We start from the raw sequence: 18,442 nt of genomic DNA on the forward strand, positions 1-18,442 counted from the left end.
ATTTGGTGAAGATGCTTACAAAATGCAGAGTCTTCTGGACACTCTAAGCAACAATGCAAGCATGTTCGGGATGCGATTCTCTCCCTCGAACTGCAAAATGTTGCTTCAGGATTGGGTTACATCGACACCCGAACTAGTGATAGGGAGTGAAGTAGTTGAGTGTGTCGACCGCTTCACTTATCTTGGAAGTCTCATCAGCCCTTGTGGTTTAGTGTGTGACGAAATCTCAGCACGGATACAGAAGGCTCGACTAGCTTTTGCCAACTTGCGTCATTTATGGCGTAGGCGAGATATCCGTCTATCAACCAAAGGACGTGTTTACTGCGCAGCAGTTCGTTCCCTCCTACTTTATGGCAGTGAAACATGGCCGGTAAGAGTAGAGGATATCCGTAGGTTACTAGTATTTGATCATAGGTGTCTTCGAAACATTGCTCATATATCATGGGACCATCGAGTAAGTAACACAGTTGTTAGGAAACGGGTACTAGGTAAGGATGGCAAATCAATTGATGAAGTAGTGAAACTTCATCAGTTGAGATGGCTGGGACACGTGTTACGTATGCCCAACGACCGACTGCCTCGACGTGCTATGTTCAGTGGTATAGGAGTAGGTTGGAAGAAAGCTAGGGGCGGCCAAACCAAAACATGGCACAAGTCCATGAAGTCACTGACAAGTGGACTGAGTCATGTTGGTAGGTGTAGACTACCTGGTTGGGGACCGCGAGATGATAGCAACCGATAGTTAGAGACCCTGAATGACATGGCTCAAAATCGTTTGCAATGGCGCAGGTGCATCCACTCTCTGTGTTCTCCCAAATTCTAATTTTCTGAATTCTTCATGTCCCTTTATTTTTTCTCTTTCCGACTTTATTTCACTGGATTATACTCTTTAAATAACATCTCCAAACCCTAATCTTCCCGATTACTGCTTATACTCTTATTACCTCTACCACTACGGGATTTGAATCGACAAGTGCATCTCTGTGCTAATGTGGTGTGGCAACTCGAACTGATGTACGTACGTACGAAGTTCGACGTTGTTACTGACTGAGTGATCCCATAAAGCACTCGGTTTTCAGTTGACCTCGTGTTATATATTTTTGAGGAGTCGGGAAATATATCACTACCCTTCACAGTAAGATTCTGCCTCAAACTCAAATTTGTAAACATATATGCTTGCTTCCTGAGTTGATTACATCATTCACTTATAGATGCCGATCTCATCTTTGTATTATTAGAACCCTATTGTCCTAGTTGACTAGTCGTCTTTGGTGTTTGCTTATTTTTATTTAAAAGAAAAGGCTTGTTAGCTTTTAACAGATTCATTTACTGAATGATTTGTTTAACTAAATAAACTAATCAGAAATGTTACAATGCTTAGTCTTATGAAGGCAACCGAATTATCAGAATTATTTAACACCATACAAATGATTAGCTTCTCGTAATCTGTTCCATGGACTTGTATGTATCTTTTTACCATCTGGCCAAGTATAAGTTTGTGCATACTCTGATTGTTCCATTTTATTCAATTCATACTGTTTGATAGGACCATATCCATCTAGTTTAATTTCTGAATGTGGATTAATTTGATAGCCTGGTTTACATACACGTAGTTGACCATGATTTGTTAAAACTTCTGATACACAATGATTTGGTTTTGTGAATGTCGAACGAGTTTCTGACTCACCAGGATACTTGATACATATTCCTGCTTGTTCCTGTGTTTTCGGGAAATGAAAGTAGGAGAGGATAAGGAAACTAGTTGATTTCAAGTTGACATTTTATACTACTAACACTGGAAAGTAGGTAGTCATATAAAAACTGGAACATTTTAATAAACTGTCATTCGATAAATTGTACGCTTAAGTGGGAATGCAAATTTTATCGTATGGAAACGTCATCTCAATAATCAACTAATTTGCTATAATAATCTTAACCTCGACAACAAAAACAGGAATTGGAACTAGTTGCAATGCAAGGGCTGATATCAACGGAAGCAACATTGAAAATCGAAGCTCATTGTACAGATTTTCGTCCAAGCTGTCGCATCGATAACCCAACAAGCATTGGAAATAAGGACGTTCAGGGATAGAGGTGTAGATGACTAAGGTCAGATCGAACAGTCTTCATTTTTAGCGCCATCCAACTATCAGTGAAACATTGGTGTGACCCCCTACGTCCTATTTGCCCACTTAACATGTTTACCTCCTATACACTGACTAGTGAAAAGACTGGGAAATGACTAGGAAGCTTTAGTAGACAAATATGTCTTAAGTATTTATAACTCCATCATGGAGGTACTGTATGAAGCCTTGTTGATGCAACCTGATTGGGATACACTCTATTGTCGTAAACAGTGGTTGTATTTACCGGATGATATGGTTCGGAAACGGATATAATAGTACGGACGTCCTCATTCTTTGTCTCCCCTTAGATTTAAAGGTTTACAAATCGTATACTTTTCTATTCTACGGATTCATTCTTTCTCAAATCATATTGTGTACGCGTAATGTTCTCCACTACCATTGACATCGCTGGTACTTTTACTACTATAAACATCCGCTTTGATAACTTCAGCTTGTTGTGCTGATACGGGGTGTGTCAACTTGAACTAATGGATATATATCCCATATTCTATGTTACTTAGAACTGACCGACTCCACAACAATAGCTAGGTTTATTCAGTATCATACAGTTTTTAGAATGCGAAACTGAACAAATATGTACCGAGTGTTTCTTCAACATCTTTGAAAAGTTTAATTAACGAATGTGTCTGGTCTTGTTTTGTTGATGACTGACTAAATTAACAAATGTTCAAGGAATTACCTGAACCGTTGATGGCCATTGAACTTCATTCTGCTTTGTTTCATAGCTTCTATTTGATTGGTCTGAAGCATCACAAGTTATTTGATTGTAATTGGGAATATTAAATCGTGGAGCAATACAAGGTCTTTTCTCTTGACTAAAATCAGGTTGATCTACCTGTAAGTATGCAAATTTTAATGTTTTCAGATGTATGAAATACAATTCACCATATGGGCAAAATAAATTATTGACCGATTTCATCCCTTTGTGAACATTGAACTCTGGCTTCCTCTATATGTTCAATAAACCAATGTATTATACCGCCATATGAGTCTACGGTGAAAAAGAGAGTGTTACTATTTGTGAATGTAACACTTAAACAGCTATTGTATCGATGAAAGATACTCACTTAGGAATGACATGATCTGTGGTGATAGTATAAATTATTACCGAAAATATGCATGATTTCTAACTGATTAGTGGAAATGTAAATGATAATTTGTCCTATCACAGTGATCATTCGTTTCACAATCCGTTCTTTAGATAGAGTTTGAACCCGTCTATTGCACATTGTGAAGGTTATAGGTATTCAAGCCAATAATTTTCCAGTTTGTAATGTACCTATCCATTCCTCTGTTAAGAAAGATGTTTATGTTTAAGCTGATTATTCACATACATACACACTTTGTTCCAAGTGATTCAAATTTTTCGTCTACTCTTTACTGTAGAAACATTTGTTCATCTAATTACCATGTTTTTATATTCTTATCATTACTAGTACACTTGACATCTTACTATCGATTTGTACCTTCTACAATTCGTTACGTAATCTGTCCGAATTTTATCAATAACTGAGAAATTCAATAGTTGAATTCATGAATCCATTAAAGCTAGACCTCCATGGAAAACCTGAGAGCTCTGGATGACCGTGCAAATGGTGTGTATATTTTCAAGTATAGGGACTTGATGACTGATGTATAAACCAATAATAAGTAAACTAATGCCAAATTATATATTGATGAGATGTTCCTCCTACATGAGTGAAGTTAGTTCGTATAAAGTCATTAACGGTATAGCTTAAAATTATAACAAGTTCATTATTTTTAGGCCTGTCATGACGCCTGCTCTGCTGAAAACAAGTTCTTTACTTTGATTTGGTTATGGCTTTTTCACACGATTTCTACGCCGTGATACTTCCAATATCTCGATTTACAGTATCAGAAGGCATAAAATGGATGGTTTTAGATACTTGGTGACTGTTTTTGCAGTTATCTATAGAAATGGAATTAAAGATCAAGTCGTACGAGAACTTTTAGAATTCTAAACGTTCACAACTAAAACATTTTTGATACGAAACCGAGTAGCACGTTTGTAGCTTTAGAAATATCGTGGTGTGTTTGTCAAGAACTTCTACGAAATAGCAGCACACTTATACAAGTTTCTGAGCAACACTAAGTTTACGTGGACTAGGACTGCCTAAAAAAACGTTCAACCGGATCAAAAACATGCTGCACGACCTCCAGATGACTCCCAGATTGCCTGAACTACAGACGCAAGTGATCATCGTATAGGTATCGTCTTTAGTCAGTCTGATAGAGTGGTGGAATATACGAGTCGCGTTCTCACATCCGCTGGACAGAAGTATTCAACGATCGAAAAGGAGTGTTTAGCAATCTTGCGGGCAGTAGACAAATAGAGACCGTGCCTTTTAGGTAGACAATTTCACATTGAGACTAACCATAAACCCCTGCAGTGCCTGAAAGCAGCATGGGATCCCCGTGGGAAGTTGGTGCGATGGATGATACGTCGGCAAGAGTACGACCATCGGCCATGTTTCAGGAAAAGAAAACGTAATGGCGGGCTACTTGTCAAGACCAGACATGGATGCCGAGCTTCCATTGACAGCATACCCATTGAATAGTTTAGAGGGAGACACATGAGAACCCGTCCGGCAGCAGAAAGCTGACCCTAAGCATCCAGTAGTAATCAGAGTGATAAAAGTGGGAGCAGACGAACAGTGAAGAAGGAGGTAATAAATTTGCTTCGGCAAAAGGAAAGACTGAGAGTGAACATATATGGAGCTTTGATCTGGTAGGACGATGACAAAAATTTGGTGGCTGTGATCGCAAAAGACTGGCGGCGTAAGATGATACATGAATGTCACCAGGTAGCGCATACGAGCGTCGCAAGAACGATGAATTTAATACGGCAAAGTGCATACCGGCCAGGCATGAGAGACGATGAGGCCCAAAACGTGTTAACTTGCCAGTAGTGCCAACTAATGAAAAGCGATCGATACACACAACTGCCATTACAGTCGATCACAGTAACCGCAGTCGGTGATCTATGGTCGGTGGATGTGATGAGACCGTTTCCACAGACGGTGAGCGGTAACCAGTACCTACTATTGATGACGGAATATGCTGCACGGTGGGTGGACGCCATACCAATTGCAGAACAGCGGGCAAAAACTGATAGCGAGTTAGTTTTCTACGGGATGGGGACGCTAACCCCATGCCCAACCCTCCTCCTCTACCCGGCCTTGGGACCGGCAGTAACTCTGGAAGAGCTACAGGCGGAGTTGGGCAAAAACTGACCGAAGTAGTAATCTGGCATATTGTAGCGTGTTACGGAATACCAAAGATGATATAAACCGACCGGGGTCCCTGTTTTCAAATTGACGAGTTCAAAATTCGTCTAAAGCAGTTTGGCATCAAGAGGATACGAACTACATCGTATCACCTTCAGACGAACGGGCTTACAGAGAGAAACAACCGGACGTTAAAGGAATGGTTAGCGTCTAAAGGAGGAAATCGGAAGAAAGAGTTATCATTGATTTTGCTGGCGCATCGTGCCTCCATACAGTGAATAGCCAAAAAATCACCTTTCCTGTTTATGTATGGTTAGACAGGCACGACTTCCAATACATAATAATACATGGCCACAACAACAGAAATGGGCGACAACAAGGTTGAGAAAAGAGAGGAGGGAGGCAATAAGGAACGTGAAAGAGAAATAAATATCAGACATAAAGAAGGCGAAACAGCAGAGGAGAACGTGGAAATATTTTGCGGTGGGGGACCTGGTAAACTGTAGTGAACGGAAAAGTAACGTAGCAAGAGGATCAAGTTCAGGAAAGCTGATCCCAAAGTGGGAAGGACCGTACATCGTCACAGAGGGACATGGCTCGGTTTACCGGATCCGGAGAGAATAGAAGCAGAATCGCGTAAATGCAAGTCAACTGTAGAGATAGTTGCAAGATCATCATTACTGCGAGTCACGAACAGCATCAAAGACTGCGTGAACACCATAATAAAAGGGGGGATGAGTGTGGCGTGTGCTACTTATATCGACATAAGTAGTATAGAGTGCTAGTCAGGAATATAATAAGTGGCAGCAAAAGATTGAAAAGATCAATAAGGGAAGAACAGGAACAGAAAGCAATTGGTACAGAAATACAGGAACAATAAAGTCTGACACAATTAATGAACATTTTGCAAGTAACTGTAATTTTATGCATTTCATTTCACAACTTTATTCTTAAACAGTACAAATGTATCCAGAGAACTTTGAACGTGGAAGTTCTCTCATTGACGACTAAAGAGAAAATCGAACATATACCAAACTATGTTGAATTGTGTGATGGATTTTAGTTTTGTTTTCTTTACCCAATATAGGTTCGTACACTTACATTTGGGTCAACCTAGTTTTGTCAGCAATAATGATAGTATCCACCTGATCACACAACAGAGTGGTTCGAACTTCTGACTGACTAAATGAGTTTCGAACCTTTTAGATAATAAAGTACACTTTAATATCAGATGGGTTTTTGTGGAGATTGTAGTAATTTCAATGGTTAATATCATGAGTCAATTGAAACTAGACCACCCTGGAAAACCTGGAAGCACTAGACGACCGTTTCGTCCTATTGTGGAACTCCTCAAAAGGTTGTGGATGCGCACTAAACAATCAATTTGTTTAAATACAAAGAAAGTAATTAACTTTAAATGATCAATCATAGCAACGAATTCATATTTACTTGTTTATATTTAGTAGAACTGATACAATTTAAATTATTTCTATAACCAATTAATCTATCTGTAACATTCAATTGATTATTGATCATTTCTATTTGTTGACATGCTACTTCATAGAATGATTCTAATTTTTGTTCAAATAAATTCAATTTTTCATAAATTTTATATAATTCGAATTGAATCTAGAAGAAGAAAAAAAAATGGATGAAAACGAAAAGAAAAAGAAAAAAGAAAAAAAAGAATTAGGTTTTATTTCTTCAAAGAAGAGTTCATATTACTGTTATAACTTGTGATTGCCGATAGAGAGTGCAGTGACTTGTCGATCGGACCAAAGATGCGTAAACCCATATTGAGCAGTTTAGAGTCTTGATTGGCTCTGCCAGTCAAGTCCAGAATACCAGTCTCAGCCTTTGCGATATGGATCCTTGTATTTCAAACATACTGAGTTTATATACCAACCAAGCAAACCACAACGTACCAATAAAATATGAAACAACATTTGTACAAGAATTAGCCAGATGTGGCTGTGAATGAGGGAGGTAGTAATTAATATACTGGGTATAACTCAAGAATGGTAAAACGTATAATAATAGTTTATGGGTCAAAATAAGGAGGAATATGAACATGCATAGTTTAGTTACCTAATAATTATACGATAGAAATATACGTTTGGTATTAGTCCATAAAAGGATCCCAAAGTTACCATTCATTATGTTTATCGGAACCTAACAATTACTTATCAGACAAGGTTGCTTATTGTCTCCCTTTCCCTTTCTTTTATTTGTTGACTGAATTATGAAGACGTTGATATGTGAGAGGAAACACGGAATACAATAGTCAGTTTGGAATCAATTCAAAGATTTGTACTTCGCAGATGATTCAACTTTTCTATCTCATACACATGAACAAATGCAGATGAACACAGTTAGTTTAGCACTAGTCTCTGCATCAGTAGGCCTCAATATACTCAAAGGGAAAAGCTAAATCCTCAGATACAACATGGGGAACACCAACTCAACCACAATTGATAGAGAAACTTTTGAACTGGTGCAATTTTTTACGTACTTGGTCAGTGGTATCATCGGTGAACGAGGAAGATCTGATGCAGATGAGAAGGTACAGATTAGCAAATCGAAGGCTGCATTCCTACAATTGAAGAATATATGGAACTCAAAACAACTTTCAACCAATATCAAAGTGAGAATCTTCAATACAAACGTCAAGACAGTTCTACTGTACGGAGCTACAATTTGGAGAACTACTACAACCATCATCAAATAGGTACAAGTATTTATAAGCAGTTGACTGTGCAAGATACTCAACATCCATTGGCCGGATACCATCAACAAGAGCTTTCTGCGGGAGAGAACAAACCAGGTCCCAGCTGAGGAGGACATTAGGAAAAGACGATGGAAATGGATAGGACATATATTACGGAAACCATCAAATTGCATCACGGGGCAAGCCCCAGCTTGGAATCTTGAGAAGAAGTGGAAAAGAGGAAGGCCAAAGGACACATCATGTCGGGAAATAGAAACAGATATGAAAAAAGATGAATAAGAACTGGAAGGACCTGGAAAGGATTGCCTAGGACAGGGTTGGATGGAGAATGCTGGTGTGCGGCCTGTGCTCCTCGACATGGAGTAACAGACGTAAGTAAGTATGTAAGTAAGACATAATTACAATGTTAATGTTCTACATGTCAGGTTTACATTTTTTTGAAAATATTAACTGTTCAAATTCACTTGGTATTGTTTGACTTGTATCTTCCCATTGAGGTTTAAGACTGCAATTGACCAGTCTGTTATTGGCATATCAGTAGCTGAGTGGATAACTCGATGGCGTTTGTAGCGGATGGTACTGGGTTTGAGTCCCAGAGTGACTAATTAGTTATCCAATTTAAAATTTATTAAATCTCATTTTATAGTTATGAATTAAGGTATTTGTTTTTTCAGTTGTATACATGGGTTGGGGGGGGGATAATATACAGGATCAAATTTATGAACTTTGCATTTTTTTAGTTTCTGCACCTATGAGAAAAACTCTATTCTCAGTTCTATTCACCTCATAAACATTCGCTAACAGATTTTAGTTCATAAAGAAGGGTACCATTAAAGTGTATGTTAATCTACATATCTTACTTACTTACTTACGCCTGTTACTCTCAATGGAGCATAGGCCGCCGACCAGCATTCTCCAACCCACTCTGTCCTGGGCCTACCTTTCTAGTTATAACCAATTTTTGCTCATTCTTCTCATGTCTATCTCCATTTCTCGACGTGATGTGTTCTTTGGTCTTCCTCTCCTCTTTTGGCTTTCAGGATTCTATGTGAGGGCTTGTCTTGTGACGCAGTTCGGTGCTTTCGTCAATGTGTGTCCTACCCACTTCCAGCACTTCTTCCTCCACTGCGATCTGGTTTGTTCTCTCCCACAATAGGTTGTTGCTAGTAGTGTCCGGCCAATGGATCCGAAGTATTTTGCGTAGACAATTGTTAATAAACACCTGTATCTTCTGGATGATGGCTTTCGTGGTTCTCCAGGTTTCCGCCCCATACAGTAGAACTGTTTCGACATTTGTGTTGAAAATTCTGACCTTGGTATTGGTTAACAAACAGTTGTTTTGAGTTCCAGATGTTCTCCGGTTGTAGATATACTGCTCTTGCATTGCCGATCCGCGCCTTCATATATGCATCAGATCCATTGTGTTCATCAATGTTGCTGCCCAAATATGTAAAGCCTTTATTTTTAACTCATTAATAATTATTATATTATTTTAATCGTTTATAAATAACAAGTCAATTAACTAACAATCTGTTCTAGTTGATGAACTATTGAGATTTATTAATTATGTCTTGTATTTAACGTGTACAGTGTTATAACTTGTGACCGGTGACCAATTAACATACAACATAATAATACCGCCAATTGGGAAACAGCGCCTTATCGACTGGACTAAGGACGCATAAAATCCGCAAGAGTAGTCTAAAGTCCTTATCGATCCTTCTTCCTGTCTAACCCTGCTTGTTGAGTTCAGAACACCAATCTCAGCCTCTTTAATATGATTCATGTAATTCAAACATACTGAGTTTGTATACAAACCAACCGGACCACATCATACCATAAAATAGGAAATAACATTTGTGCAAGAATTACCCAAATGTAGCTGTGAATGTGAGAGGTAGTGATTAATAAACAGGGCATAATTGAAGAATGGTAAATCGTATAATATAACAGTTCATAAGTCAAAATAAAACTTATAATAAGACGAATATGAATATACATAGCTTAGCTATTTAATAATTATACAATATCGATAGAACAATAAGAAGACGGAGTTGATCTGAAAAATGTTGATATATTTGCGCTAAAATTCATAAACCTAATATTCTATTACGACCAATTTTGTCTATGCGTGGTTCTCCCACACACGAGCTAGCTAAATGGTTAGTAAAACTGTTAAACCCAATTCGTACTAATCTATGTAAGTTCTCTTTAAAAGATACATTTGAACTAATTGACTTTCTTGGTGACATTAATATTAAAGATAAATCTTTGCATTCATTTGATGTAAACTCCCTCTTCACGAATGTACCATTAACAAAGACGGTGGATTTTCTTTGTGACTATATTTCAAAGAACTTTCCTCTTTTTCCTATTCCGTTACCATTTTTGAAAGAATTACTTTTATTATGTACAGCTAATGTTCAATTTACGTTTGATGGTGAATATTTTCGACAAGTTGATGGTGTAGCTATGGGTAGCCCTTTAGGGCCTCTCTTAGCTGAGGTATTCATGTCATATGTGGAAAATATGACGAGCGACCTCATTGGTGAGACAACTCTATATAGAAGATATATGGATGATATTCTAATTATATGTGATAAGGATTTTGATGTTTACCGATTACTGGATAAACTCAATGGTGTTCAGAACGATATTGTGATGACACATGAATCAGAAAGTAATGGCCAACTAGCCTTTCTAGACATACTCTTAAGTCGAAGGGATGATGGCACTATTAGACGGTCCGTGTACAGGAAACCAACTTGGACGGGACAATACTTAAATTTCCATAGTTTTTGTCCATTGCAATACAAGAGAGGTCTAGTTAAGTGCCTCTTTAAGAGGACTCGAAGAATATGTACCTCTGATATGGTGGAAAACGATTAAAAGTTACTGACTGACACTTTAATAGCAAATGGTTATCCACTCAAGTTTATTAATAGGTGCAAAAGTCAGTTAATGCCAAGACCTCTAATTTACTCAGTGCCAAAGAAAAAGGTCTATATCAATCTACCATATAGAGGCGAATCAAACAGTATAGTTTTAAGGCAGAGATTGAAAGCAGCCATCGAGAATACGTATTGTGCTGCTCAGTTGGTAGTGATTGAAAAGTCTAAGGCCATGATTCCTAATAGACCCAAACAATGCACTAATGATTACGTCACATCCCATTGTATTTACCAATTTACATGTTTGTGTGGACACACATACATAGGGAGGAGTAATCGAACAATGCAATCAAGGGTCAATGAACATGTGCTCAGATGGCTTCAAAATCAGTGTGTGTCAAATGATCCGATTAATGTAGGAGGTAGAAAACCAAGTTCATCGATAGCAAAACACATAATTGAGACGGGACACAAAATTAACATTAATACAGCATTTAGAACGTTGTATAGAAATTGTCAAGGTCGAATTCTTAAGTTTATTGAAGCCTTAGCTATTCGTAAATTTAAAGCCCCCTTATGTGTACAAAAACAATTTGTCGTAACCTTGAATTTACCTTGGTAATTCTTAAGTCATTCTATGGCCTAGGATAACGCGACAAATTCTTATTCTTTCTCCCCCCCCTTAGTTATTTTAATTGTACTTTTATTTGTTTGACCTTTATTAATTTTCATATAAAAATGCCTTGACAAGTATATGTGTGACCAGATTATTCGAAATGTATAGCGCAAATACATCAACATTTTTCAGATCAACTCCGTCTTCTTATTGTTCTATCGAAATTTATAAAAGGGACTAATTGCTTTAAATTATACAATACAAAATATATGTATCGTATTGGTTTATGAATAGGTCATAACAGTTACTATTCAATATTCACATCAGGATACAACATTTCCCAACCCTATGTATATATCATACTCTTCTATAATTAACATGTAATTTTGTGAATTCTAACTTAACAACATGACACAGGACATGGCAACTAGTTAATGTTTTCAACTGATTTTCAATTATTCAGTATCATAGTTAAAACACTTACCTATTTCTATGACATTCAAATGAATAGATTAATTGAGGAATCACTCAAGTGATTATGATTATTATTATGTTTATAGGATAATAATAATAAAAGTAATTGACCAATGAATTAGTTATTCATTCATCTACTATAAGATTATTGGTTTATATTGTTTTGTCTTTATTCTTTTATTTTAATTTAATCAATAAAATATTGTAACTAAACCAATAATTCCCATTGATGTTTACAACTGTAATTGATTAATCTCTCTTATTGGTAATATGTGTATCCTGTACGGATTGCCTCGATATAGCGTTTGAGTTACAAGCATTATATGCAAAGATGAATAGTGTCTAGCAGTGGAATCCAGTTTGACATGTGTGTTTCGTTCTATTTGGAATTCGTCAGCTGGGTGTACCTGTATCTTAATATACCGTTCACTTTAAATGCCATCATGTTATCTACTTAGCTATTGAATTCTGATAGCCACTTGCTTGTCCAACAGAGTGAAGTTGAAATTCACTTGATATTGTTTACTTGAAACTTCTTATTGATATTTACAACTATAGTGTGGCGTCGAGTCGCGGTTGACTATGATCACCACTACAGGAAGACTACGTGCCAGTTAACTTATAAGATCACCCGTACGCCAAATATCAGAAGGCTGTTGATGGCTGTTGTCGAGTTGTATTTGTTGGTGATCTTGTGGTATCGAAAAAACACCGGGATCGTGCCAGAGGAGTACAAGTGGAACTACTGATAAAAGTAGGTCACTACACAACTGTAATTGACCAATCTCTTATTGGCATGTGTGTATTCTGTACGGATCGTCTCGATATTACCTTTAGTAACAAGCATTATATGCAAAGATGGGTAGTGTCTAGCAGTGGAATCCAGTTTGACATGTGTTTCATTCTATTTGGAACTCATCAGTTGGATGTACTTGCATCTTAGAGTTGATGTTCACTCTAGGACTTGAACTCAATACCAATAATTAATTATTGATTTTAAGCACTTATTAGGTATAATAACTAGAAAATTTCCACTTGAAATTGCCACAAAAGAAGCAATGCTAAATTTTAAAACTAGAAATACCTTGTAGTGACCTACTTTTATGAAGAGAACGCGATTGGTATAGTGGAAACAATTATTATTATAACCAATTGTACCAGTGATTGGTTTACTGTACTTGTTTGTTTAACTCTACCAAAATACATACATTCTTCCGTTGATTGTGATCTTGCACGAACTCACGTTTACTCAGTGATTCCGCTTGTACTCCTTTGGCACGATCTCGGTATTCTTTCGATACCACGAGATCGCCAACAAATATATCTCTCTACAACCTCCAATCATCTTATGATATCTGGTACGCAACTTTCTTGTAGTGATGATCATAGTCGAACGCGACTCGACGCCACGCTAATAGATGTAACATGACTAATGACATTTTTGCGGTTTCCACGATTACACATGATCAAAATAAAAGCTCTATACATTTCTAAATGCATAATCAATAAACAGAATTAGAAATCTGAATGTTTTCTTTATCATATGTTGTAACCTAGCAGTCATGATGTAAATAAACTTCAGCCCATTGATTTTTCCCCTTATTTTCTTTTTTTTATTGTACACTAGCAACAAGATAATGTAGATGTGTAGTTAAGACTGTTATATCCTAGTGATGATTAAATTACGAATAACTTCTGAGAACTATTAATGGACTAATATTATATAACAGCTTAGTAACTAGACTATATATATATTCTATATTTCTCTTATTATAAGCTTTATTTGGACTCATAGACTATTATTATACGATTTACTGTGCTTCAGTTATGGCCAATCTATCAATTACTATCTCCTATATTCACAACCACTTTTTGGCTAGATTTTTATAGTGTGATACGGTCTGTTTGACTGCTGTATATAAACCAAGTTTGTCTGAAATAAATGATTTGCATAGTGGAAGCTGTTATTAGAGTTCTAGACTCTGTTAGACGGGCTAGATGAACAAAAGACTACTAAGAACATTAGATTGCTCATACCAGTTGAACGTCATTGGTTTGGCACAGTATTAAGAATTAATAAGTCATATTTCAATTGGCGAATAAGTCACATGATAACTAACCGGCTTTAAAGACAAGATATAACAAAGATACATCAACAAATAAACAGAATAGTGATGATAAATGAATACAGAAGATAATGATAATTCATTGACAGGTTCAATGAGTCCATATGCATATTATCCCTATTGATTGTCATAGTTAGAACACTTGATGAAAATATTAAAAATATTGAACTATGAATCTTCAAACGAGAGCCTACGTCCAATTCAAAGAACATATTCTGAAAAGTTTAAGATCAACTAGATTAAAAGCATTCAACAGTGCCATCATAAGACATCTCCTTAACACAGGATATGAAGTCGATATACTGAAATCCTTCAAGGTGATGAACAAACAATCAAACTCCAGCCTTTTGAAATTTACCGAAGCAATAACAATCAAACATCTAAAACCAGATTTATGTATACCAAAAGAGACAGTAATAAATGTTTCTTTTCTCTGGTAACACTACCCCCCCCTCTTTTATTTATTTATTACATCATTCATTATTCCAACTCTTTCTGAAGTTGAAATTACATCATACATAACTGACTGATTTCAATTCATATAGTTTCTTTATTGCCATTCATCTGTTTCCAGCCGCCTCATTACATAATCATCTAATGTTTGTTAACTCTATAAGTTGTAATCACTGGTTCAATGTTCTGGAATTTTCCCTCCCAAACTTTACTTATCTGAAACAAACAATTTCTAATGACCTTATTAAACTTTATTGAAATCTTGGCTACATCATGATATACATAGATTCATTCATTAATCACCCTCTTATGTATAAGTATTGTCAATATCCTGTATTCAGTTGATAAGAGCTTAACGAAATATAAAATGAATCCATTTATTTATTCTATAGCAGTTGTCATTCTTGTTCTCTTTAAAACCTTCCATTTTCAGAACTATTAAGAGAATTGATTCTTTCTGAAGAATTCTAATCTGTACTACCCAACTTTATAGTCTAAGTTGTTACCGTTGAACTATTCTGATTGTGACTGACTTACTGTAGGACTGAGATATTTATGTCTCACTTTCTCAATGAATAGTGATCAATCAGATTTTGTTTTCGTTTATTGATGTTGATCAAACTTTATTCATGAAGCTAAAATGTAGCCACTACTTTCAATGAATCTATGTCATGTGAACTATGTCTTTATATTCTTTGTTTAATGTGTAATTAGAGTTGATTATCCATTCTGCCTTCACTGAATACTTCTGCATTTATCTCTCTTTGAAAACCATATCTTCTTGGCAATATATATCCTGGAAATGTCGGTTTACGGGCATGATCAATTTGACAAAGATAGTTAATTTAAATGTTAAGGGCACAAATGTGATTTCAAATTGTATGAAATGATATCGTTCAAAAAATATGGAGGTAGTACATTATTTTTTACATGAATTAGACCATCTAAGAGATCAGTTGGAAACTATTAATTCTATGTAAGTAGACATCATATTTGATGATAGATCAATCATGTATACAGAAGTTGATCCTTTATCTATTTAACTTATATCTTATAATTAAATAACTAGAAAATGTAGTCAGTTAGTAACAACGTAGAACTTATTACGTACGTACATCAATTCGAGCTGCCATACCACATTAGCACACAGATACAATTAACGATTCGAACCTCATAATGGTAAAGGTAGTAAAAGTATAAACAGTAGTCGCAAACATTAGGGTTTGAAGATGTTAGTCAAGGAGTATAATCCAGTTATGTTAATTTGGAAAGAGAAGAAATAAAGGGACATAAAGAATTCAGAAGATTAGAATTTGGGAGAACACAAAGAGTGGATGCACCTACGCCATTGCAAATGAATTTGAGTAATGTCTTTCACGGTTTCTAACCATCAGTTGTTATCGTGTCGAAGATTCCAACCAGGTAGTCTTCACCTACCAACATGACACAGTCCACTTTTCAGTGACTTTATGGATTATTGTCATGTTTTCGTCTGGCCGCCTCTAGCTTTCTCCCAACCTACTCCTACACCATTGAACATCGCATATCGAGGAAGTCAGTAGTTGGGCATACGTAACACGTGTCCAAGCCATTTCAAGTGATAAAGTTTCACTACCTCATCAATCGACTTGCCATCCTTACCTAGTAACCGTTCCCTAACAATTGCGTTACTTACTCGGTGGTCCCAGGATATACGAGCAATGCATCGAATATTGTGAATATATACCTTATTTGAAAGAACATTCTACAACAGTGATTATGACAACAAATGGCTAGAACTATGTGATTACATAATGAGTAAACATTGATAGAAATAAAGTACATAGAGCTCAGTTGATAAAATAAGATTAATAATTTGGAAGTTGAAATAAAACTCAACGATGTAATAAACGCAAGAAAGAATTTAAAGAGAAAGAAAGAAAAGATTTTAAGGTGCAGCGAAGGAATATTTGTCTCCAAGGCAATGGAAAATTAATAACCATCTCAGTTTTTAATGGATTTTATTGTTTACTCTTCTACATGAAGTGATAACTTACATCATTCAACTATTAAATCTATTTCGGAACGACAACAAAAAACAAAGTAATCAAGAAGAATTGTTCAAGGAGTATGGATTTCAGTACACAGTCTATCATATTATGTAAAGTACACGACAATATTTCATCGGGAATCTCGTTCACTTAAAGGATATTCACAAATGAAACAGTATAAAAGACAATTTATTTATTAAGATAGAAAATGTCTAAAGATAATTACATTACAATACAGTGATTTTTCTAGTGCCCAATTACGGAATTCCTCGATGTACGCTGTTCAATGGTATAGGAGTAGGTTGGAAGAAAGCTGTGTGCTAATGTGGTATGGCAACTCAAATTAATGTACGTACGTATGAAGTTCTACGCTGTTACTGACTGACTGACTATTAAATTTATTTACACCGTTGCTACACTATACTACTATATCTTCAATATAACTTCCAACCGAACCCTCTCATGTAAGTCATTTAAAACTATTATATAATTGTGACGTATAAATATCACAGGTTGTAAGCAGCTGACAAGAACCAAGTGTAATGAAATGAATTCAGACTATTCTATTATAATCTTTATTCTTAATCTTTTCAAAACAGTAATCATTAAATTTAACTTACAGTATTATTTTCTTTTCTTTTTGTTATATTGGCAATTGAAAATTGATCTTGCAATTGTTTCAATAAGCAATGACCTTGAGATATTAAATCCGCGAAATTCAACTTCGATGGATTATTTTTTATATTATCTATCAAGTAATTTGCTGTTTTAATAATACCAAATTTATAAGATAATCGTCTTAATAAAATCATTAATTCTGGTGTTGTTATAATAATATTTAATTGATTAGATACTTGATTTTGTTTTAAATAATCATTAATTGTTAAACATTTTAAATGATTCAATTGATGATATAAAGTATCCATGACACTTTTATTGAACACTTTGATTAAACAATAAGTTGGTTACAAGATGATGTAATCATAGTGTTGTGTTTTTTTGTTCTGCTTATATATGCAAAGAATGAATTTTGTACTTTATTATTGTTTTGTTACTAAGGGATTATTTATTGAATGAGGGTAGTAGGGATTTATGTTGAAAAGTACTTAACAAGTACATTAGATATATAAGAGAACTTTGGAAAGGATACAAATCATCTGATTATACGGAATAAGCAAGGTAATATGATAGACAAAGTATCTTAATTGATCATTTGTTATCATATGGTAGTTAATAATGTGAACAATAGAAACAATTTAAAGAGATTTCAAAGATATAAAAAGGAGTAAAGTATAATTTTTAGGATTTAATTATTTCATATTGATATTCATTGATATAGACCGATAGGTGCTGGGTTCGAATCTTGCGAGTCGGGATTGTCGATGTGTACTGCTGAAGAATCCCACAATAGGTTGGAACAACTGTCCAGTGTTTCCATGTTTTCCATGGTGGTCTACCTTTAATTGACTCATGATCTCAACGATTAAAATTAATATTTTATTATTTCATCATATAAACATCCTACAAGGAAGAATTCAACTTGTGAAGGTATAAGCCAGTAAGAAAATATATTAGTGAGAATGTTTTAACAAATTGTAGTACTGTAGTACACGAGAACACAAGTGGGGACTAATGGAATGTATTTAAACATAAAATCACAGAATCTCTTAGTAAAATCTGAGAATAATACAGTAAATAATTCATATACAAAATGTCATTCAATCGTCTC

At 35.6% G+C, this 18,442-nt stretch overlaps 1 protein-coding gene across 1 annotated transcript; it reads right to left on the reverse strand.

Annotated features, from left to right (window-relative positions):
• Positions 1-1,235: 1,235 nt before the first annotated feature.
• Positions 1,236-17,695, reverse strand: MS3_00008276 (uncharacterized protein). Its single transcript, XM_051216636.1, has 4 exons — positions 17,334-17,695; positions 6,845-7,024; positions 2,827-2,982; positions 1,236-1,718 (listed from the first exon to the last, which is right to left on the reverse strand). Exons 1-4 carry the CDS (start codon positions 17,637-17,639, stop codon positions 1,410-1,412), a joined length of 951 nt encoding a protein of 316 aa, XP_051065225.1. The 5' UTR covers positions 17,640-17,695; the 3' UTR covers positions 1,236-1,409.
• Between the last annotated feature and the right edge of the window lie 747 nt (positions 17,696-18,442).

The sequence above is a fragment of the Schistosoma haematobium genome, chromosome 6 (genome assembly GCF_000699445.3).
Source record: "Schistosoma haematobium chromosome 6, whole genome shotgun sequence".
NCBI lineage: Eukaryota > Metazoa > Platyhelminthes > Trematoda > Strigeidida > Schistosomatidae > Schistosoma > Schistosoma haematobium.

Coding starts and splice junctions, on each gene's coding strand:
- MS3_00008276 (XM_051216636.1), bottom strand. CDS start 17,639: ATGGATACTTTATATCATCAATTGAATCATTTAAAATGTTTAACAATT. Junction 7,025..17,333: donor AAAGAAAAGAAAATAATACT/GTAAGTTAAATT, acceptor TTCTTCTTCTAG/ATTCAATTCGAATTATATAA. Junction 1,719..2,826: donor AATGGCCATCAACGGTTCAG/GTAATTCCTTGA, acceptor CCGAAAACACAG/GAACAAGCAGGAATATGTAT.